Raw genomic sequence first — 24,952 nt, forward strand, 5'->3', positions numbered from 1 at the left:
CTCCCTTCAGTATCATAGAGCTGGAAATTAAGAACATGGAAAGTTGTAATAAAAAGTTGAATGGGGGGGGGCGCCTGGGTGGCTCAGTCGGTTAAGCAGCTGACTTCGGCTCAGGTCATGATCTCGCGGTCCGTGAGTTCGAGCCCCGCGTCGGGCTCTGTGCTGACAGCTCAGAGCCTAGAGCCTGTTTCAGATTCTGTGTCTCCCTCTCTCTGACCGTCCCCTGTTCATGCTCTGTCTCTCCCTGTCTCAAAAATAAATAAAACGTTAAAAAAAAATTTAAAAAAAAGTTGAATGGAACATATAAGATATTTGAAGAAATTAATAATGGTTTTAAGAAGTAGATTTTTGAGAGACTGCATGTGAAAGTAGAATGACAAGTCTCGTATAAAAAGAAAAATATTCCTGACAGTTGCAGCAAAAAGCACTTGATGGTGGTTGCTGTGCAGTAGAGATGTTTTACCTTGATTAGTACTCTTAGAGTCATTTGCTATTAATTTCCTAATTTGGGGGTGGATGAGAAAAAAATTTTCTGTCATCTCCAAATTTGAGGTAAAATTTTGACCGTAATAGAAATGACAAAGAAATCTGTCCCTCATTTTCTCTCCCTGTCTCTTTAGTATAGTTGACTTAATACTTAGTAAATTCAGAGCAAAGGGTTCTCTAAGGCAGTGTTCTCTGAATCATTCTTGACCAATTCTGAATTTTTTTCACCCCTTTGTCTTCCAGGGATTTTTCCTGTTGATGCTAATCTTAGAATTGTTGATATGTGTTGTTAAGATTTGTAGTTATTTATGCTACCTTTTTAAAAAGTAGGCTTAATCTTTTGAGATTAATTACTGAATTAAGGACATGTTAAATTCATTGTATTAGTGTGCTTGGGCTGTCATAACAGAATACCATAGACTGTGTGGCTTAATCAGTAGAACTTTATGATCTCACAGTTTTGGAGGATTAAAATGCAAGATCAGGTGCAAGCTCTTCTAGTATGGCTCGCAGAGGGCCTTTTCTGGCTACTTTTCACCTGCCTTTCCTCGGTGTCCACATACAGGGGTATTTCTGATGTCTCTTTCTCTTCTAATAAGGACACCAGCCCTTTTGGAATAAGGTCATCCTTATGACGTCATTTCATCTTAATTAACCTCTTCAGAGGCCCTGCCTCTGAATACAGTCACATCGAGGAGGTACCTGGGTGGCTCAGTTGGTTAAGTGTCTGACTCTTGATTTTGGCTCGGGTCAGGATCTCACAGTTTGTGAGTTCGAGCCCTACGTTGGGCTCTGTGCTGACAGTGTGGAGCCTGCTTGGGATTCTTTCGTTTTCTGCCCTTCCCCTGCTTGTGCGCTCTCTCTCAAAATAAATAAACTTTAAATACAATCATATTGGGGATTAGGGATTCAACATTTAAATTTTGGGAGAGGGTGGCTGCACAGTTCAGTGCATAACATTCAGTAACAAATAGATGTCACTTTTATATTCTTTATTTTATAATAAGAAAATATAGTGAGTTTCTGTAAAATTTACATTGTTACTGGAGGGGGAAAAATCCTCGTGTTATCTAGGTTCTCTACACCTGTATTTTCTCAACTCTAAAACGGGAAACTGGCTAGTTGATTTCTGAACACTAAAATTCTGTTTCTTCAGTTTAGGATTATTGATTTCTAACATTATTCAGCAGATACGTTATAGGAAGCATAATAGAAATGGATATTCTAGAAATCAGCATTCCACCAACTTCTCATAACTGAGGTGAAGGGCTTAATCATCCTGTTTTCATCTAAATTCTGATACAGTTAACTTTTTTTCAACTAGCTGTGCTGGTTAGATTTTACTATGTATAATTTAAAGATTTGTATGCCCAATGTTACTTTTTTTCCTTCCAGTTAGTAATTTATTTATCATCCGTGGCTACATCTCATTGTAATGAATTCAAGCAATACAATGAATATAGATAGCGAAATGTGAGATTCCCTTTCATACCTTCTCCTCTTTCAAATGAAATAACCACAATTAACAGTTTGTTATGCGTTCTTCCAGTCTTCTTTCTATGAATGTACATATGAATATTGATTTATGCACATATTTTTTCATAAATGAGATCATGCTGTATATATTCTCTTATTTAAATTTTTCATCAGCAGTGTCTTACAATTTTCATACATAACCAGGATGTATGTCTATCTTTTTTAAATGGCTGCATAGTGTTATATGATATTATAATTTATCTGTTCCCCTTTTGTTGGATGTTACTTTGTTTTATTACTATTAAAAACAGTGTTGCACGAACATCCCTGTGCACACATCCTTTTGTGCAGAGATTCCTTTAGAATATATTTCTTACATATGGGATTGAACACACTGAAAATTTTGATGGCCTTCCTAAATGGATTTGCAAATTTACATTCTCACCAACAGGGAACAAGAGTTCATTTACCTTTACCATTGCTGAAAAAATAGTTTAAAATTTATTCCATTATGATGGTTTAAAAATTATATTTCATTATTTTGAAGTAACATCTGATATCTGGGCTGTTAAGCATCCTTTCTTTTGTTCATTGGCCATTTGTATTTTTCTATGGATTCCTTTAATGTACCCATTTTTCTTATGGAATATCTTGTAATGCTGATTTGTAAGAAATTTTTAAAGTCTATTTTGCATGTGAATCCTTTATTTTAAATGTTGCAGATACATTTTCCCTGTCTTTTAACTTTGCTTCTGGTATCTTGTAGAATGGAGATTTTTCATTATGTGAGAATGTCAATCATTCTCTTTATGGCCTGTTTTGTGTAGTGTGTAGGGTAACTCTCCCCATGTAGTGTTATTTAATTTTTTTCTGCTATTTTCTAATATTGTTTCTTTAACTCCATTTGGAGTTTATTTAAATGGATGGCTCAACCCTGTTTTTATATAGTCCATTCTTTCCTCACTGATTTGACGCTCCCTTTATCTTAATCTTAAATCTCTGTGTACAAGTTTCCCCCAAAATAGACTGTTCCTATGAAACCTTTCATAAGCCAAAATGATGTATAGTGAAGATACTGTTACCATTAATTTATATAGAAACAATTTTTAGTGTTCCCAGACCCCCAAAATATCCTCACTTATGCTTTTCTGATACCTTAGGGTATACTTTGGTCACAGATGCACAAAATAAATCAAGATAAGGCACAGATGCTCACTGACATGGTTCAAAGCTATGGTGGCTTGATGCTGAGATACTGAGTGCAGTTCTCGGGGAAGGTGCTTTGTGGGGTCACTCTCACTGCCCAGGGTGCTGGCTGCCTTTGTAATGGCCTGCTGCAAAACAAATGGTGAAAACTTTAAAAAACATTTTTTTTGTAAAAGCAGAAATCCTCTTGAGGTTTCTTTTCAGTTAGCAAAAACAGGTACTGATGTTATGTCTTTTTATGTAAAAGTAAAGTGGTGTAACTTGAACTTTCAAAAATGGAAAGTATCTGTATATGCAAATATATTTTTATGTATAATTCTTCCCTCTTTTTGCTATTACTTTTCTCTCTTTTTTGCTATTACTTTTTAGTGTTGCTGTAAGCTTGTCTTACCCTCTTGTAATTTGTGGGCATTAAGTTATATGGGAACCAGAAATCTACATAAGAGACTGCTGGTATTTTAGATAAAACAGTCTCTAGTTGAGGAAATGAAGAATTCATATGAGATTGATTCATGAGTAGAATGTTACATACTTTATACATAAAATTTATTATGTTTTAGTTTCTCAGAGGCTTATTTAGGTTTTTTGGTTTCTTTGTTCTTGGTAATATTTTAAATAGTTGATGTTGCTGAATATGCAACCTCTATATAAATATTAGTATGTTAAAATTATTTTTAAAACAAGCTATATTTAAATCACTTTGGTGAACAACTTTATTTCCATCATCTCATGTTAATGTGTGTTAATGAAAGCTCTCTGTTAATAGGGAAACAAAGTAAGTATGACCAAGCCCATATTTTGGTTTTAGGTTTTCTTTCCTAACAATACAATGAAGAATAAAATAAAAATGAAAAGAAAATAGGTAATTAACTCTTATTTTAAATCAGCTACAGCTAGATGTTATTATAAGAGTAGCATCTGTTACCATGGATCATCTCTAACTCAAGGTCACCTTAAAAGAAAGCTTTGACCTGCTTTATACTTTGAAAAAATAATTCTCAGTGGCCTTGGGCAGCTACAGCCTTTAGTGTACCTAAATTACTGAGCTTACATGAGGAAGTTAAGAGTGGCCATCCTTCTTCCCTGCAAAATCGGTAGAAATCCTGCATTATCTATTAAGTTCTAAAGCATAAGAAATAAAGAAGTAGATATACAAATAAAACTCAAGGTTTTGTGTAGTGGTATTTTTTTTCACATTTGCGTTACTCAAATGAATAAATTTGACATGCTTATTAGAACTTCATTTTTTTTTATTAAAAAATTTTTTTAATGTTTATTTTTGAGAGAGACAGACAGCGTGCGAGAGAGGCAGAGAAAGAGGGAGACACAGAATCTGAAGCAGTCTCCAGGCTCTGAGCTGTCAGCACAGAGCCTGATGCAGAGTTTGAACTCAAGAACTGCGAGACCATGACTTGAGTTGAAGTCAGGTGCTTAACTGACTGAACCACTCTGGCACCCCTACAACTTCACTTTAAACTTTTGTTTTTGTTTAAAGTATCTCTGATACAAAGAAATAGTATATATGTAGGTGTTGCATATTACTCAAGGAAATACCATTTTCTCTTATTCCTGGATAGTTGAATTGTTTAAGGGTATTGGGGATTGCACTAAGATTTGAAACATCTGAGGGACATAAAAGAATCTATACTTTTTCCTAGACATTTTAAGCTTAGGATGCCTGAGAGAGCCAGAAATAGGATAGTTCTGTATTATAATTAGCATCTGGAGTCTAGTCAAATCTCACTTGGGCAAGAAACATACCCATTTAGGCTTGGGGAGGTGGGTTTCCTGAAGCTACATATGTCTGTACTTACGATATTCAGTAAATTAATAGCTATATGATAGAACTCACAAAGTGGATCCAGCCTGCAGAGACATATATTGATTGGCCTATACTGTGTTTTTAAAATATCTAGATTTATGACTTCTCCTGAAAATTGGAAGTTCTGACAACCTTAACCACCTATTGCCACAGGGCAGCAACTAGCTAGATGGACATATGCTCTCACTTGCCAGAATGCATACCACTCCTTATCCTGAAGATGTCTGTTGCCATTTATCACTATACTTGCACAGTCACCCATTTGCTCAACCCACTTATGTTCATACCCAGCATCTGTAGCCTTAAAATATCTAACTTATAACCATCAGTCTACATTTTTCTATGCTGGTGCAGCTAAGTGAAAATGAGTTGATAGCAATTTAATATAGTAGGAACAATTGATTCATTTTTTTTTCCAGGAACATATTCCATATTCATGTCTTCATTTTTGTTCCTTTTTTTATTCCCTGAAATATTTACTTTTGCTGAATCCTATTCATTTTCAACTCCCAACACCTTCACTCTTCCTTGATCACCTCTGTCTCCAGTAGTGTCTTCCTGTCCCCAAGTCTTAGAACACTTATTTTCTCCACCACTGTAAATTTATCATAGTGGAGAGTTAGAGTCTCATCCAGTTAAAAAATGGCTGCATTCCTATAAAGAGGCCTTTTAGTAGTCTTTTCTTAATATGGTTCACAATTCATTGTTGTCATTTTGAATACTAAGAAAGTAGTAAGTTTAAATTTTATTTCCCTAATGTATTTTTTTAAGTTTATTTATGTTTTAAAGTTTATTTATTTATTTTGAGAGAGACGGAGACAGCGCAAGTGGGGAAGGAGCAGAGAGAGAGGGAGAGAGAAAGAATCCCAAGCAGGCTCCATAGTGCCAGCGTGGAGCCTGATGCGGGGTTCAAACTCATGAAACTGTGAGACCATGACCTGAGCCAAAACCAAGAGAGACAGAGCTTATACAAGTGGGGGAGGGGCAGAGAGAGAGAGGGAGAGAGAATCCCAAGCAGACTCTGTTCCCTGCTAGGGCAGAGCCCAACTTGGGGCTCAATCCCAGGGACCTTGGGATCATAACCTGTGCTGAAATCAAGAGTCAGACGCTTAACCGACTGAGCCACCCAGGTGCCTGGTTTTTGTTTTGGTTTTTGTGTTTGTGTTTTCCCAATAGGCTTCACGCCCAACATGGAGTCCAGTGAGGGGCTTAAACTCATGACCCTGAGATTAAGATATGAGCTGAAATCAAGAGTCAGATGCTTAGCCAGCTGAGCTACCCAGGCACCCTTTCCCTAGCTTTCTTAATTGACCTTTGGTCATTAAATTTAAATGTTTTCCTTGCTTTCAGTTACAGATGAGGACACAGTAAAGAGGTATTTTGCCAAGTTTGAAGAAAAATTTTTCCAAACCTGTGAAAAGGAACTTGCCAAAATCAACACATTTTATTCAGGTGAGTAGTTTTTTGGTACAACATACAATAGAATTTCTGCTGTTACAGAAAGAGAAACTCTGCATGTCATTGTTTATTTAACCTTCTGATCATTATTTTAAAATGGTGGCTTGTTTTCCTTCCTATACTGCATTTAGGGATGTTTTCTATAGCTAAGGTAGGAATGCATCTGGTGCTTCAGTATTTAAGCCTAATATGGTCATTGCCTAGATTCTTTTGCAGTTGCAAGGATTTGGGAACCTCCTTGTGAACCAGTACTTTGTAGAGCTTCGCTCAAGTCCAGGCTAAAGCTTTAAAGACTCAGAAATTTGATTTTATCATCTCAAAGCTAAATTACAGCTAAATAAGCAGTTCCTGCTTATTAATTACATTTCTTTTGTCTTTCCATTGTATGGAATACTCATTTCTCTCTCTCTAGAGCATTGTCTCCAGAGTGGCATCTACAAGATGCTATTGGAGTTGAGGAGGAAATACTAGAACTTCTATTTATTTATATCTGACCCTTTAAAATTCTGTTTTTTATATATGTTTACTCCCCTAGTCCTTTAACTTCTGTTTTTCTGTCTCACAGAGCTCAAGTTTCTTGACTCCTTCATCTATTCCAGTTGACAAGACCCCTCCCAGAATTACTTCCCTCTCTCCTAGAATTACTTCCCTCTCTGTTAGTCATCTTAACCGTTTTGTCCCTTGTGCTTTTTAAATCCTTTTACCCTCATTGCTTTGTACTGCTTCTGCCTAGCAAAATTCCAACTGTGAACCAATCCAGCCTTTCCTTCTCCATGCCTATTCCCTGGGTGCTTAGGATAGCTGGAGGAAAAAAATCACATACCAGAACAAGTTTGAACCAGTGTAAATTCACTGTTACATTCTTAACTGTGTCTTCAAAGCTACCCACAGGTCCTAATCAGTGCCCTTTTCCATGCTCCAAAATGTTTTTCTGGACCCAACTCCATTGTCTTGAATTTTCTGACCCCACCATCTTCTCCATCATGCTCATTATACTATACTCCTTCCTTACAAATAAAAATAAAGGCCTTCAGCTCCTGTTGGTGTATAATACTTGTGCAGATCTAGGCCACCCCTCCCCCAAAATACTTGTTCACATTCTTACGCTGATTTATTTCCCTCCAATCTTTTTAGAAAAGATATCCCTCTTTAGTCCATGGCAAATCTCTGCAACTACTGATTAAATTTTAGCTCCTCAAGACCTTGTGCCAGTAATTATTTCTTCTAAGAATTAGTAAATAAACGCATCGTTGATTTTCCTTTTAACTGGTTTAATCTCCTTAGCAAGTCACTGCCTTTTAGCAAAAAAGAAACAAAAAAGGAAGCAAATGCCTTAGTTCTCCTCACCTCTCCCTTATGGCTAGACTTCCTAGGCAAAGAGAGCAGTTTATGCAGAGACACAGAGCCATGAAAGGGCATAGCATGTCCTTTGCACTACACTGTAAGTACCTAGAATGCAGAGACAAAATGGCAATATTATTTGAAACTGTGCAGTGGATAGATTTTCAGCAAGGGGAAAATGTACAGAACAATTGCAATGTGCAAGAACAGAGATAATTTCCTTAATTAGGAGGAGTGAAAGAGGAACGAGCAGTGTAGACAGAGAAGGAGAGGGCAGCCATGTAATGAAGAATGAGGAAGAGGAAGCTAAGAGGAAGGCATTTGCAAGGGAAAGAGTGTTTAGACTGAGAAAAGGCTATAGGATATGACCTATGCCTGTAAATGAAAAATATAAAGGTCAAGTTTATTAGCTTTTTTTTTCTGTGATTTTTTTTGGAAAGATCTCTGAGCCCAGTTCTATGTGGATTATTGAGATCACAAAGAGTAGATAATGCTTATTGGTATACAAAGAAAAAAAAATCTACTGTTAATAAGAGCTACATACTACATGTTAAGTTGTAGTAAAAACTGTATACACATGTGACCCATCACACCTAGTCAGATATGTGTATTTTATGTATGTTTGTATGCATCTATATATGTGTGTATATGCAGTATATTTAAATAATTAATATTTTTTCATGGAATAATATCCTTACTATGTGTAGTATATATTGTTTTCTATAATTATTTCTCTTTGACTTATAATATGCCAATTTATGATCCACACAATTGCTTTTATGACCCTATATTGAGTTATAACCCTAGTTTGAAAAATGCTATCTTAAATTTCATTATTTTTCAAAAATAATTTTAGGCTTTCTACTATTGAAAGTTTGGAGGCTGTGATTAAATGACTTCCTTTTTCCTAGTGTGTTGGCAGGACCAGTAGGGCATGTCTCTTGATGTCACCACAGAGGAGGTACAAATTGATAGTCTTCAGACTGACTTTTTGCCAGGTCAGGAAGTGATGGGTAATATGAAGACATGATTGACAGAAATAGAATTTGGCACTTGTTCTAGACAGTATCATTTTCCTCCTTATTTAGCCACCTGCTCTGTGGCAGATTATCTTATAGACAGCAATCCTCAGAGACTAGGACACAGAAAAACTATAAATAACTAAAATAACAGGGATGAGTTTAGCATATAAACCTGCCTCCACCACTTATATCTCACAGATTATTTAATGGTCAGCTAATAATGGTCACTTTCAAGTGAGATATAGTCTTGACTGAAGCTTTTAAGTACCCCCCAAAAAATGCTATAAAAGCCAAACAAAACATAGAATGAATACTACTAAAATGTACATATTTATTTTCATACCAGTTCTGTTACCTACCAGTTATGTTTTGGATTTCTGAACCTTACTATTTTTTTAGAAGAAGTTTACCATTTAACCTTCTGAGGCCTCTATGTACCTTGTTGTAAGATGAGCAAATTCATTCCCAGTCCTCTAGGGTTCCACATGTAATGAGTTAGAAACAATTGACAGTAGTTTGATGTCAGTCATGTAAGTCATTGTATTGCTCTTTATTTTATTTATATTAATATATAAAATCTTTTAGACCGTGGGAGGAGAGGGAAGTTTTTTTAAAGGAAGGCTCCTTTTTGGTGATAACATTACTAATTACTGAAGTCTCCTAGGTCTCTTTTAGTACTAAAAATGGCATCAATTCTAGAGGCGATAGTGTCAGAGATCTTTTTTTTGTGGTGATTAGTAATATCCTTTTCCATTGGTAATATTAATGACTTCATGTTACAATACCTTTCTCTTTGAACCAGTTTGCTTTCTCTCTCCATTCAAAATACTTACCTTCCAAGCCATGTTTTTATGTGCCTACATAAAAACAAAATGTTAGAATGTGTCTGTTGCTTTTAATATTCCATTATTAAAACAGGCAAGCCTTTTTTAAAAATGTTTATTTATTTTGAGAGAGAGTGCTATAAGACCCAGGGGGGTGGAGGGGGTGAAGGGGAGGAGAGAGAGAGAGAGCATCCCAAGCAGGCTCCGCCTGTCGGCTCAGAGCTCAACACAGGGCTTGAACTCACGAAAGCATGAAATCATGACCTGAGCCGAAATCAAGAGTCAGGCACTTAACCTACTGAGCTACCCAGGCGCCCCAGTTGGAATGTTTTAAATAGCTAAGGGCTTCTTCCTTTGTTTCTAAACAGTCTGTTTTTTTCTGACCTGTCCTAAATTTTTGGCTTCAATTATTCTGAATTCACAGCAATTTTACGAGCTTTTCTGTTCTTTACCAAAAAAGAGGGAGGGAAGTGGGAAAGGTAGGAGGGAAGGAATGAAATTACAGTAGTGTTATTCAGAAGTATGAAAATTATGGCATTAGAAACATTTATTTCTTGGCTATAGAATATTTTCGGGCTTCATATATATGCAAGACCAATTGGATAATAGTTACTCAGAACTATTCCTATTACAGTTATTCCTGTAATCCTATTATGTCTATTTTTCTTTATTCTTACTGAATTTGAAGCATTGTATATTATTATGCCACTGAATGTGTGTAATAAAACATAAGTATCTCTTTCACTGAAATAGTAAATATTCATTTTACAAGTGATCATATGTATCTAGTACCCACATAGCTAAATTATGGCTTAATGACTGATATGTGTGTATGTGTTTGCTTGCATATGTATAAAGACATGGATTAAGTATATATTAATTAGCGTGATCATGGGTCTGTGATATTGTTTAAAATTCCCATTGTCCTATTATTTTTTCCTACATCATGATTCTCTTGAGTTCATTTCAACAGAATCATTTATTTCAGAGCTATTAAAGAATGGGGAGGTGGGGAGAAGTTGGAAATTATTTATGTACTATCCACATATCCACTGTCCTTCTCTTCTGTCATATCATTTCTTTCTTTCTAAGACTGACAAGATGGGCAATGTCCATGGTCATGGAGTATAACACAGTTGCCGGATGGCATCTTAATAAAAAAGCCGACTGTCATCAAAAGTAATGTTTTTTTAAACTGTGGGTTGCAACTGTACACATGGGTCAGGGAATTAAAATACGAGGGGTCATCTCGGGTATTTAAAAAATATATATGGGCACCTGGGTAGCTCAGTCCGTTAAGCATCTGACTCTTGATTTCACCTCAGGTCATGATCTCATGGTTTCGTGAGTTCAAGCCCTGCATCGGACTCAGCGCTGGCAGCGTGGAACCTGCTTGGGATTCTCGCTCTCCCTCTCTCTCTGCCCCTCCACCACTCATGCTGTCTCTGTCTCTCTGAAAATAAATAAACTTTAAAATAAAAATTAAAAAATACATGAAAAGAAATAGTAGAATGGAATAGTAGAATAGCTATTGTGTGTATTGGTCAACTGTACTATTTCTTTTATGTACAATATGATACTTGGTATTTTCAAATTTTGCAAAGTACTGTGGAAAGTGACATGAAGAACCATTGGCTTTGCTTAGAGGAAAAGAGAGGGATTGAGGAAAAGCCTACACAAGAAGTAAAATTTAAATTGCATCCTTGAAAATACGTAGGCATCTCCACATGCTCTTGGAGCATATTGAGGATAACAGTCGGAGAGGAGTTGGAGTGCAGTGTTCCAGGGAAACACCTATCCAGATGCATTGTGAAATCAAAGTACATGACATATTTGGGATTGAGGAGTATAACAGATAGTCTGCTGAGGCTGGAGTTGTTTTACCCACACATGGAAATTTTAGACTTCAGTATTTGAGGTGTAACAATCTCAGGTAATAAGAATTCCAGATAAAAGCACAAAAATGTCATGTAATATAACAACTAACTACCCTTAATCATCTAGGATGGGTCAGCCGTCTTACAAATTTTGTATTTCAAATAATACTGACATCCATAAATTGAATTAGCAAGATCATAACATTGCAAGATAAGTATACAAAAAAATCAAAGTATTCTAAAACACTAACGTTGTTTTATCAACAATTATTCTTGAGTTGCATAACTATAATAGCTTTGTTATTCTTAAGATAGTTTATAGTTCTGAAATAACTTTTCTCTAAAAGTAAAATATATATAAATCTGGTGAAAACTAAAAAAATACCTTGTTGGGGTCCCTGGGTAGCTCAGTCCGTTGAGCGTCCAACTCTTGATTTCACCTCAAGTCATGCTCTCATGGTTCGTGAAATCAAGCCCACATTGGACTCTGCTCTGACAGCTCAGATGTACTCTGTACTCTGTATCTTTCAAAATAAATAAATAAATAAATAAATAAATAAATAAATAAACAAACAAATAAATAAATAAATAAATAAAAATAAGATCTCGTTAACCCTAATGTCCCTAATGTATTTAAGGGACATATAGGTGCTTTGAAAGTTTTGAATGGTTATTGGAAATTTTTATCAAATATTTTAGTATCTGAGAGCTTATGGCATTAAGCATGTATTCTTAAAATAATCTGTTCTCATTCAGTCACTGGATTTACTGGAATGTGTGGAGATTGGAATTTATTGCCAAGATAGGCTATTTTTATTAGTATTTATAAAATTACTTAGAAATATTCATTTTTATTTTTTAAGTATATTTGTAGAGTTTAATTCATAGGCCAAAGTACATTTTTGTGCACATATATACCTTTTCCCAAATTCTGTGCTGTCCCATATATTTGAACTTTTTGGAGCCCTGACTCTAGAAAACTGTGGTGTCATTGAAAAATAGATTTGGACACTTGTCAAAAGCAGTGTTTCTCATCCTTTTTAAACCTATTGATAAGTATTAAACCCTTTTTCTAAGTATAACACTGTAACTATGGTAATACTGAATTCTTTTTTGAAATATGCTTTATACTCCCCTACTTCCAAACAAGGATTTTCCTTTATGTGCTCTTCCAGATAGCTTTCCCCTTAAGGAAGAGAATCACTGGTTCAAAAACTAGCAAAATACCCCTGGCATTTATTATTCCTCTATTTCTCTATAGGCACTTGGATTACTAGAGAGTTTTTCCTACATATTCGTTCATTCACTCAGTCAACAAACATTGATTGAGCCTACTGTATGCAAGCTCTTATAATATAAAGATGATGATGATAGTCCACACAAAAATTTATATGTGAATATTAATAGCATAATTTATATAGTAAAAAAATAGAAACAATTGTCCATCAACATGCATATTTAAACAAAATGTGGTATATCCACCCAACAAAGTATAATTCAGCAATAAAAAGAGCAAACTCCTGTGGATGAACATCAAAGTCATTATGTTAAGAATCCAGACAGATGCAAAAGACAACACATCGTATGATTCCTTTATAAAAGTGTCCAGAAAAGGCAAGTTTATAGAAACAGAAAGCAGATCAATGGTTACTTGGGGCTAGGGGTGGGAATGAGGAATGACAGCCAGTGGCCATGACAGAAGTGTATGGGATGTTGGAAATGTTCTAAAATTGAATGGTGTTGATGATTGCGCAACTCCACAGATTTACTAAAAATCACCAAACTATGCTTACCATCGGTGAATTCTATGCTGTGTAAAGTATATCTGAAAAAGCTATTAGAAAATTGCTCACCATTAAAACATGAAGATTTTTTTTGCTCTCAAGAGAGAAGCATTGGCCTTAGCTCACGGTTAATGAAACAAACATATAAACAAAGAATTATATGTTCAGTGTGCTTTGTATGCATGTTTGTGGTCTAATGAGAGCCCTGTAGAGGGAGTTTCAAGTTGTAGCTGAGAGTTGTTAGGCAAGAAAGACTTTACATAGAAAATAATATTTGAGGTTAGCCTTGTAAAATGAGTGAGGAGTTTGCCAGATGGGGAGGCATTTGTTTCATGACATTGCTGGCATGCAGGAAGTAACAGTTCTTCTTTCTTTCCATTTTTTGGACTACTTTCATTTTTAATATCCATATGATGAAAGATGTAAATAATTACAAAATTTATGTATTGACATTTGTGGCTAAGGATGGTAAACAGATAGCAAATTCATATATCAGTCTTTTAACAGTAAAAGTTGATCATTCATATACTTATGATTTTCTGGCTTTTGGGTCTTACAAGTTACCTAAGCTTTTTAATCAGCAAAGTAATTTATAGTTGACCTTGTCTCACATTCTTTCATTATATATTGTGTATGTATTTGTGTATACTGTTTTTTTGTATGGCTTTTAACTGGTTAGGGCATAAATATTTAAGTTGTTAATAAAACAGAAGTGTTATATGTATCTTTTGATCTAGAAGCATCACGAAAAAATTACTGAATCATTAAGTGCACAGTGAACCAAGAAAGAACCAAAAAGTTCTATATTGTTTTTGATCAGAAGGATAATAAGATAAACAACTTTGCAGTGGAAATGCTTGGCTTTAATAAGAAATTTGAGATTCATTTTGCCTTTTCAGTTGGAGATTTGAAAATAGGTAAATAGTTCTTTTTCTTACAATATGGATGATTAGGAAGAAATCCTGAAAACCTCTCAACTACAAAACAGTAAGATGCTGCATAAAATATGCAAAATTAATTAGATACAAAATAAAACAATATGCTTAGTATGGCTAAAGACATAGAAGAATATCAAAACCATGAACAAAGAAGAAACGATCAAAATTGACTTTTTAAAATAACCAATTAAAACTTTTAAGAATTAAAATATAATCACTGAACTTAATATCTTAACCAGTTAAACCTGTAAATTAGGTAGAGATTAAGAGAGAATTTATAGGAGCGCCTGGATGGCTCAGTCGGTTAAGCGTCCGACTTCAGCTCAGGTCATGATCTCACTGCTTATGAGTTCGAGCCCCGTGTCAGGCTGTGTGCTGACAGCTCAGAGCTTGAAGCCTGCTTCAGATTCTGTGACTCCCTCTCTCTCTGCCCTTCCCCTGGTCATGCTCTCTCTCTGCCTCTTAAAAAAAAAAATAAATGTTAAAAAAAAATTTTTAAAAAGAGAATTTAAACACTTGAACATAGAGCTGAAGCAGTTACCCAGATTGCAACAAAAAGAGGAAAATACAAACTATGTAAAAGAGCGTGAAGTCAAGAGGCCATAGTTTGTATCTATGATTTTGCCTTTTCCGCTACCCTTTGCCCTCAGCCAGAAGCCCAACTGACTAGGGTTCTTTAGTGGATCGAATGACCCAGACTTCAATTCCTGATGGGTCTGAATCGTCAATAATTCTTTTGTTTGATGTCTGCGGCCTCCCATTAATTTTTATTACTTGTCATGGAAATACTAGGATATATTCCAAAGAGTCTCCTGGGTTATGGACACAATCCTCCCTGCTCCTATTGTATATCAACAATTCACTTTCCCCTTGGTCATTGGGATCAATCACTAATCAGTAAACAACTTCTTTGCCTACTGGTTCAGTAGTATGATGAGCCCCAAATGGCCAGGTGTTTCTCATCTTCCAATTCAGTGTAACTGTTGTTGTATTCCTCTGAAAGAAGCATTTCTTCTTGAGAACTAACCAATAGGCAGAGCTCAAGTTGCAGATTGGGAAGCAAAAATTGGGTGAGTGAATTTTTAGTATAGTAGTGAAAGGAGCCACTCCCACTTCCCTTCCTTGATTCGTAGACTCTGTATTTTGACTGTGTTTGCGAAAACACCAATATAATGCTATAAGGCAGAACCCTATTCTTCAAGAGTTTTGTCTCTCATTTTAAGTCTTTCTTTGAGCTAGCAATTTCTGGGTATGTGGTAGGACCATTATATTCCATGGATATGCTTATTGTTTTACTACCTTTGCTGTGAAATTAGTTTTTTGATCAGAAACAAAGCTGTGTAGTATACCATGAAAATGGATAAGACATTCCAGGTAATAGTGGTGCTAGCCAGAAATGTTATGAGCAGGGAAGGCACAACCATATCAAGAATACATTTATTCCAGAGAGGACAGATCTGCCCCCTGCATCCAGTTGCATTCAACCTGCCACTAGGTGGCTGACCAGTACTTATGGGGAATGATGCCATTTCTGGGGCTCAGACAATGCTGGCATCTGCTGCCAGATAAGAAGCTGCATTATTAGGTGCATAGCTGCATACCAGGTGCTAGAGGCTGTGTTGATTTGCTCCAGTGATGATACCACATCTAGAATGGCAGCTGACATCAGAATGAGCACTTGATTACATTTGCTGTGATCCACAGTCATTCTTTAAGATCCATACAACTTCTGCACAGACTAAATAGATGAATTAAATGGGGAACGATAGATATCAACATCCCTGTATCTTTCAAGTCTCTGGTTGTGGCACTAAGCTCTGGAGTTCCCCTAGGGATGTGTTTTTGCTTCTTGATTATTATCTTGATAGGGAGAAGTTCTTGGAACTTCCACTAGTCCTTCTGACAATAATGGCCCTTATCCCTGGGTCAGAGTCAGTGTGAGATTTGTACAAGTGGCCTGATGTTTCTATTTCAGTTATACATTCTAGAACTGAGAAAGTAATCATAGTGTGAGTTCATGGACCAACTGGGTCCACTGTGAGTTAAACCTGAACACTATAAATCTCCATTTGACTGCTGGGCCAAGTGGCATTTGGAGTCTCTAGAAATTTGCATCAGTCCAGAGATAGCATAATTCTAAGGAGGCCTCTGAGATTCCATCCTCCTTATGTATTCTCTATCTTTCCCCAGTTATTCAGTCAAACATCTATCTAGGTGTTGCTCTGAAGGGATTTTGCAGCTGTATTCAAGGTCCCAAATCAGTTGACTAAGAACGGGAGATTATCGGGGCACCTGGGTGGTTCAGTTGGTTAACTGTGTGACTTTAGCTCAGGTCATGATCTTGTGGTTCGTGAGTTTGAGCCCCATGTCGGGCTCTGTGCTGACAGCTTGAAGTCTGGAGCCTGCTTCAGATTCTATGTCTCCCTCCCTCTCTGCCCCTCCTCTGCTTACACATATGTGCACGCACTATCTCAAAATAAATCAACATTAAAAAAAAAAAAAAAAGAATGGGAGATTATCCCAAGGAAGCCTGACTACTCACATAAGCGATTAAAAGAGACTGAGCTATTCCTGAGGAGAGAGATTCAAATCATGAATATTCACGAGGTTGTACAACCATCACCATTATATAATTCCAGAACATGTTCATCATCCCCAAAAGACCCCATGTCCATTAGCAGTCATTCCCCATTCTTCCAACCCCCTAGACCCTAGCAATCACTAATCTGTATCTGGGTTTGCCTGTTCTGGACATTTCATATAAATGGAATAAGATAACATGTAGCATTTTGTGTCTGGTTTCTTTAACTTACCATGGTTTCTTCAAGTTTCATTCGTGTTGTAGCATCTGTCAGTACTTCATTCTTTTTTATGACTGAATAATATTTCCTGTGTGTGTGTGTGTGTGTGTGTGTGTGTGTGTGTGTGTGTGTGTGTTTCACTTATCCTTTCATTGGTTAATGGACATTTAGGGTTTTGTTTTTTTTTTTTTTTACTATTTTTCTAGGTTTTTTTTGACTATTGTGAATACATATTCATGTATATGTACAAGTTTTTGTGTGAACGTATGTTTTCAGTTCTCTTGGGTATATACCTAGGAGTGAAATTGCTGCATCTTAAGGTAACTAACTCTATGTTTAACTTTTCGAGAATGGACAAACTCTTTTCCAGATTGTAATGTGGCTGTACCATTTTGCATTCTCACTTTTCATGGCTTTTTAAATTCTGTATCTTCATCTGTAAAAACAAAGGGTACACTTGAGGTTTTACAGGGAGGGAAACGTGGGATAGAATGATAGGATGAAATGTTACACCAAAACATTTTTTTCCTATCCAGTTCTAAATATTACATGTAACATTTTTTTTCCTAGAAATTTTAGGGAAACAAACTGGAATAAATACTAAAAATTCAGAAGTCAGTGAGAACTTTACCAGCTTTTTTATCTTGATGTTTTGAAATTCTTTTTTCTTTCTTTCTTTCTTTTTTTTTTTTTTTTTTTTTTTTAACAGAGAAGCTTGCGGAGGCTCAGCGCAGGTTTGCTACACTTCAGAATGAGCTTCAGTCATCACTGGATGCACAGAAGGAGAGCACTGGCGTTACTACACTGCGACAACGCAGAAAGCCAGTCTTCCATTTGTCCCACGAGGAACGTGTCCAACATAGGAATATTAAAGACCTTAAACTGGCCTTCAGCGAGTTCTACCTCAGTCTTATCCTGCTGCAGAACTATCAGGTACTTCAGTTTTTACCCTGGAGAATGGAATCTTCAAATAATTGAGAAATTTGGAATTAACCTTGAACTATACTAATGGGCCAATCCAAAAAGGGAAATCTTTAGCATGTCATTATTTTTTAGGTTCTTAATGTGATTTCAGTTGTTCTAATTGGCTAAAAACCACATATCAAAGGTAGCAAAATAATGTAACAAGGTTTCTATTTTGGGGGCGCTTGGGTGGCTTAGTTAACTGTCTGACTTCGGCTCAGGTCATGATCTCATGATTCGTGCTTTCGAGCCTCACATCATGCTCTGTGCTGACAGCTCGGAGCCTGGAACCTGCTTCAGATTCTGTCTTCCTCTCTCTCTGCCCTCCCCCGCTCCCACTCTGCTCTGCTCTCTCTCTCTCTTTCTCAAAAATAAACATCAAAAAAATTTGTGAAAAGATTTCTGTTTTTGAAGATCAGTTTTTGAAAACTTTTTGTACAACATTCACTATATTCACTCACAGTTTGCTTCCTAATGGTTTGCTTCCTGTTTTTAGAGGCATCTGTGGTAGTGGTGAATAGAAATAAGAAATTGTATATGTTTACCCAACCACCGCTGGCTATGTAAGAGCTTTATATTCCTCCAAACCTATAGCAAAATTTCCACAAAGGCAATTAGACAGTTAACTTTCCTGGAACTAACACTAATAATATTATAAAAGATACTGACTTTTCAGTTTACAACTAACAATCCTTCCAATTTTATTATCCGCAGACTTCAATATGACTCTGTGATAAAAAAATCTTTATGGAATTACTGAATCACTATATTGTACACCTGAGACTAATGTAACACTGTATATTAACTACATTAGAATTAAAATAAAGGTTTTTTTTTTTAAGTAGAAAAGAATTCTTGTGAGAGAAAAGAAATTAGGTCACAGCAAATATATATAGAGACTGAATATCTATGCAATTAGGATATATGACTATTTTTAAAATCCAATCTGTAAAGCCTTACTACCATGTACATTAAATTATGGAAATTGAAGGCATTTATTAATTTCTAATTCTTTACAGATTTGTTTACATAGTTGACTCTATAACAAAATTATAGAAGAACAGATGATTTGTTCAATAATAAACATTTCAGTAGGCAAAAGCTTCTCTAATCTCTAAATTTAGTGACTTTGCGTACTATTCTTTTTCCATTTTATTGTGATTAGTACTGATAATCTGTGGTTACAATCATCACAGGATGAAAACTCAAGATTATACAACAAAAGTATTCTAGGGGTATATTGGGAGTTTTAAAATAAGAAGACATTATAGTCTCATATCTGCAGTATTCTAAGCTGTTAATGCATGTACTTATTTCCATCTCTTTCATAATTCTGTGTTCTTCTTTGATAATTTAATATTTTATCATTCAAAGAAGAATAGTAAAGCATATCATGAGAAATTATTTTCCTTTGAAATTTATCTATAGCATTATAATTTATATTTAAAAAGAAACAAAAATGTATTCTTTCTTATAATGCTGTAAAACATTAACATTTCATATTTCATTGATTATGCTTCTGTGTTACAGGGAAATACCCCTCTTAAATTTTGTTTTATTAACTTTCCCAGCAGCTTTTGTGTGGGGTCATTATAAAAAGCTCCCTGGGGGGCCTGGATGGCTCAGCTGGTTAAGCTCGGGTCATAAACTCATGGTTTGTGAGTTTGAGCCCCACATTGGGCTCTGTGCGGACAGCCCAGAGTCTGGAGCCTACTTTGGATTCTGTGTCTCCCTATCTCTCTGTGCCCTCCCCGACTCATGCTCCCTCATTCTCTCTCTCTCTCCCCCCCCCCCTCTCTATCAAAAACAAACATTAAAAAAAAAAGTTTGGGAAAACAAAAATAATCATTAATTATAAAAGTTCTGATCCATTCTCTGTTCTTTGAGGCTGGCTATTCTGTAAGAATATATTTATATTGAGAGTGAGGAGAAAGGAAAATTGAAAGCAGTCTTTAATTCATGGTGTATGCACCCCAAGGAAAGTTTAAGATGATTTATTAAAGTATGAGAAAAAAAAATTATATACAAACTAGGAAGCATGCAAAGTCTAATTTGGAATCAGTATTCAATTTTTTTACTGATAGGACTATGTGATCAACAAATTTGGAAGCCTCTGGTTTAAAGAACCGTGAAAAGCCGGTTTCTTGCTTTTTCTTGCATGTTGATCAAAAAAACAACAATTTGAGAATGTAGAAAAGTATACTATTTTGATATTGTGGAAATGGAGAAAGAGTGCAAGCTCTCACCCACCATCAGTGAAACCCTATGTATGTGATCACTTCTACTGACTCTCTTCACACTCCCATCCCCAAACTGAGAATTGATAGAAGTAAAATGAAAGTTAAAAGAAATAGATGATTTTCCATTTTTCCATGCTGGTTCATAAATGGTTGCACATTAGAGGTAAAATACATAGCTATGCCAGTCCTTCAGAAAACAAAACTAAGAAATGTAGTCAATGTATGATAAATCCAAACATTTTTCTGACAGTCTTCTTTTGATCATGAAGCAAAATAATACGAACTAGCCTTTTTGAGAATATTGTACATAAGAAAATGGAAATAAAGATGTTTTGAGTTTAAGACTTTTATTAATTTACTTGAAATAGAAATACTAGGATTCATAGTTCAGGGTTTCTTTTATTACTGATGGTATACTACCTTGAAATAAACAGATGGAATAAGAAAGAAGAGTCTTATCTTTTTCGTAGTAAATGCTTGTATGAAAGCATTGCCATTTCTCTCAGTACTCAGTCCTCAATCAGCTCATCAATGCATAGTGCTTATTGTTTTCCTTCTTTTATGGTGGTGGAAATTACGGTAGTGTTTCTCATTTCTTTCTGTAGAATCTGAATTTTACAGGGTTTCGAAAAATCCTCAAAAAGCATGACAAGATCCTGGAAACGTCTCGTGGAGCAGATTGGCGAGTGGCTCATGTAGAAGTGGCGCCTTTTTATACGTGCAAGAAAATCAACCAGCTTATCTCTGAAACTGAGGTATAGTAATTTCATTTGTGTGCCACACATTTTCAATAAAATTAATGTCTTATTTTTAATGAAATAATTCCTCATCTCAGTTCCCTTTTTGTAATTACTTGCTGGCTTTGAATATAATAATCTTATTCATGATTTTTTTGTTTTGCTTTTTATTCAGTATATAGTCACCAAGAGGTTATCAGAATACCATATGTATAAATGGTCCAGAATTATTTATGTATTACTCAAGGTTAGTATAACCTGTGTCAAAATTTAATGTGTCTTTCTAGGCTGTAGTGACTAATGAACTTGAAGATGGTGACAGACAAAAAGCTATGAAGCGTTTACGTGTTCCCCCTTTGGGAGCTGCTCAGGTTCGTGTTTTCTTCCAGTTGTCTGGTCAGTTGGTTTTGTCTGTTTAGTAATCAACATAATCTGTTTAGCTGGTAAAATTCTAGTTTCATTACTTAAAAAAATATATGTCAGCCAAAGTTTAAAAGTAGTTATTACTGTTGTTATTTCATTTTTAAAATATTAAATGCCACATCTCACTTCATGATGAATTATAATGTCTTCTCACCTTTCTCTTCTTATTCTGTACTCCTTCTCTTGTTTATTTTTATTGACATCCTAACTTCTGGGTCTCCTTAAACGATTAAGATGAGGTTTTTATTTCGTGATATGTGGTGGAGGATTCAGGTATGCTTGGGTATTGCATATCTTCATCCAAAATGCCAAGGTTCTAAAAAAATTTCTAAAAAAAATTATTAAGTGATGTCTACACAGTAGTTATACCAAAACATTTAAATGATATATTCTGTGTCATAAAACCAGTTTCAATAAACTTAAAAGGATTTAAGTCATAGAGCATATGTTCTCTGACCACAGTGGAATGGAAATCCATAACAAAAAAAGCTTCCTTATCCTAATAAAAGGCAAAAACCTACAACTAATATTATACTTAATGATGAAACACTATATGCCTTCTCCCTAACTAGGGACAAAAAAGGAGATTCAATCTAACCACTTTTATTCAAAATTGTACTAGAGATTCTAGCCAGTGCAGGAGGGTAGGAAAAAGAAATAAAAGATTTAAACAAAGAACTAAAACTGGTGGGGTTTTTGCTGATGACATGATAACCTGTGTAGAAAAATGCAGTGAATTATTAGAATAGCTACTAGAACTAATAAGTGAGTTTAGCATGGTTGCAGAATATTAGATGAACATATAAAATAAATTGCATATATTTGTGTGTGTATATATATATACACATATATATATTTTATATATATATAAAATCAAGAATAATTAGAAATCAAATTTTTAAATGCTGTTTATAATTAAAATAGAAATATATAGGGATAAATCTGACACAAGATGTACAGCATCTTTACATTGAAAACTAAAACATTGCTAAGAGAAATAAAGAAGGCAAATGCATGAGAGATATGCCATTTTCATGGGTTAGAAAACCCAATATTTCTAAGGTATCACTTCTTCCTAAATAGATCCATAGATAAAACACAATCCACCTCAAAATCTCAATAGGTCTTTATATTTATTATGTATGTATAACTGGTTAGCAAATGTAAAAATTTATATGGAAATACAAAGGACCAAGAATAACCATAAAAACTTTAGAACAACTAAGTTGAAAGATTGAGACTACTTCATATCAAACTTATTAAAACGACTGTAATCAGAACAGTGTGGTATTAGTGTCAAGATAGGCAAGTAGATGAATGAAACTGAATAAAATGTCCAAAAATAGACCAATGAATACATGGACAAATGATTTTCTTTTTTTTTTAATTAAATAAATTTTTTTTTCTTTATTTTTTAGGGAGGGAGAGTGTGTGAGTAGGGGAGAGGGGGAGAGAGAGAGAGAATGAGAATCTTAAGTAGGTACCATGTTCAGTGTGGAGCCCAACACGGAGCTCAATCCCATGACCCTGGGATCATGACCTAAGCTGAAATCGATGCTCAACCTACTGAGCCACCCAGGCGCCCCTGGGCACTAATTTTCAATAAAGATGTAAAGACAGATGTAAAGATTTAAGTACAACTACTTTTTAATAAAGATGTAAGGACAGTTCAGCTTAGAAAGGATAGTCTTTTCAATAAATGGCACTGGAGCAATTGGCTTCCAACTGCAAAAGAAAAACATTAGAACTCCACATCATATACAAAAATTAATTTTAAGTATACCTAAATGAAACCGAAAACTACACATTTTTGAAGAAGATACAGGAAAACATCCTGATGGCTGGTTTATGCAGAGATCTAACAAATAAAACCAAAAGCACTTCATCAAAATTTAAGACTTCTCTTCAGAAGACAATATTAAGAGAATGAAAAGAAAAGCAACAGACCAAGAGAAAATATTTACAAAATATATCTGACAGAGGATTTGTATTCAAAACATATAAAGAATCCAGTACTCAAATATAAGAAAACAAACGACGTAAACTAAAAGTGGGCAAGAAATCTGACCAAACACACAATCAAAGATGGATAAGTAGCAAGTAAACGTAAATGGATGTTCAATATCATCAGTCATAGGGAAATACAAATTAAAACCATAATGAGATAATATATACCTATTAGAATGATGGCACACTAAATGTTGGAGGAACAAAAGCTCTGACGTCTCATATGCTGCTATTGGAATATCAAATAATACAACCATATTGGAAAACAACTTGGCAGTTTCTTAAAAATTAAACCTTCATCTACCATATAATCTAGCCATTACACTCATAGGTATTTACCCAAGGCAGATTGCAAGCATATTTTCATATAAAGATGTGTATACCAGGGGCTCCTGCTTGCCTCAGTTGGTAGAGCATTCAGCTCTTGATCTTGGAGTCATGAGTTTGGGTGTTGAGCTTACTTTTAAATACATACATACATACATACATACATACATACATAAAATCCTTTTTTTTTAAAAAAAAGATATGTACACAAATGTTTTGTAGCAGCTTTATTCATAATAGCCTAAAACTGGAAACAACTCCTATCTATCAATTAGGTGAATGGATAAACAATTATGGTATATCCATACAATGGCATACTACTCAACAATAAAAAGGAATAAACATTGATATATGGAACAGTATGGATGCATCTCAAAATAATTACACTGAGTGAGAGAAGCCAGACCAAAAGAGAGTACATACTCTATATGGTTTTGTTTACCTGAAACTCTGGAAAATGCAAACTACTATATAATGACAGAAAGGTCCATGATTGTCTAGTGGTAGGATGGGTGTGGTGAGAGGAAAAGTGTTACAGAAGGGCGTGAGGAATCTCTTGGCGGGGGTGGGGGGTGGGGGCGGGTGATACATATGTTCATTGTCTTGATCATGGTGATAGTTTCATAAGTGTTTACTTATATCAGAACATCAAATTAGATACTTTAAATGTGTATGCTTTAATATATATTAGTTATATTTCAGTAAAACTATTAATAATAAAATTAATCTCAAAAAATTAAGGTGTTTCTGAATGCATGAAGAGTTGGTAAAGCTAAAAAAAAAAACACGTAAATGGTTATCTTTGGCAAGGGGGGAAGGTTTATGGATCTGGAAGGGTTAGAGATGTCAAAGTTAATAGAAATGTTCTTTTTCTAAAGATGAGTGATAGGTATAGGCACACTTTATTATTCAGTTCCTTAACAGTTCAAATACATTTTATGTGTTCTTTCCTATATGATAAATTACACAATTTTTTAAACTAAAGAAAAAAAATTTTAAATACAAATGACTGTCTTCCCTCTGGATGCTTTCAGTCTTAAACTAACAATTGCAGATACCTGTTACTGATTAATAATACGTAAGTCGGAGGGAGTCTCAATTTTTTTTTCATTTAAAGGTTTTTAGAAAACATTTAAACCATCTTAAATATAATATCACCTTAAAAACCAGCAGAATCTCTTTATAACACTCATTGCAAATATTTAAATCCACAATATTTT

The 24,952-nt window shown here is 35.1% G+C and overlaps 1 protein-coding gene across 2 annotated transcripts in view; it reads left to right on the forward strand.

Annotated features, from left to right (window-relative positions):
* The window catches only part of XPR1 (xenotropic and polytropic retrovirus receptor 1), a 214,813-nt gene that overhangs the window by 125,161 nt on the left and 64,700 nt on the right, over nucleotides 1-24,952 (forward strand). For both annotated transcript variants that reach the window (XM_027074421.2, XM_053209425.1), the window contains 4 exons: nucleotides 6,341-6,442; nucleotides 17,745-17,968; nucleotides 20,844-20,993; nucleotides 21,263-21,346. In XM_027074421.2, coding sequence (XP_026930222.1) covers nucleotides 6,341-6,442; nucleotides 17,745-17,968; nucleotides 20,844-20,993; nucleotides 21,263-21,346 — 560 coding nt within the window. The remainder of the gene's footprint in view (nucleotides 1-6,340; nucleotides 6,443-17,744; nucleotides 17,969-20,843; nucleotides 20,994-21,262; nucleotides 21,347-24,952) is intronic.

Source organism: Acinonyx jubatus, chromosome E4 (genome assembly GCF_027475565.1).
Source record: "Acinonyx jubatus isolate Ajub_Pintada_27869175 chromosome E4, VMU_Ajub_asm_v1.0, whole genome shotgun sequence".
NCBI lineage: Eukaryota > Metazoa > Chordata > Mammalia > Carnivora > Felidae > Acinonyx > Acinonyx jubatus.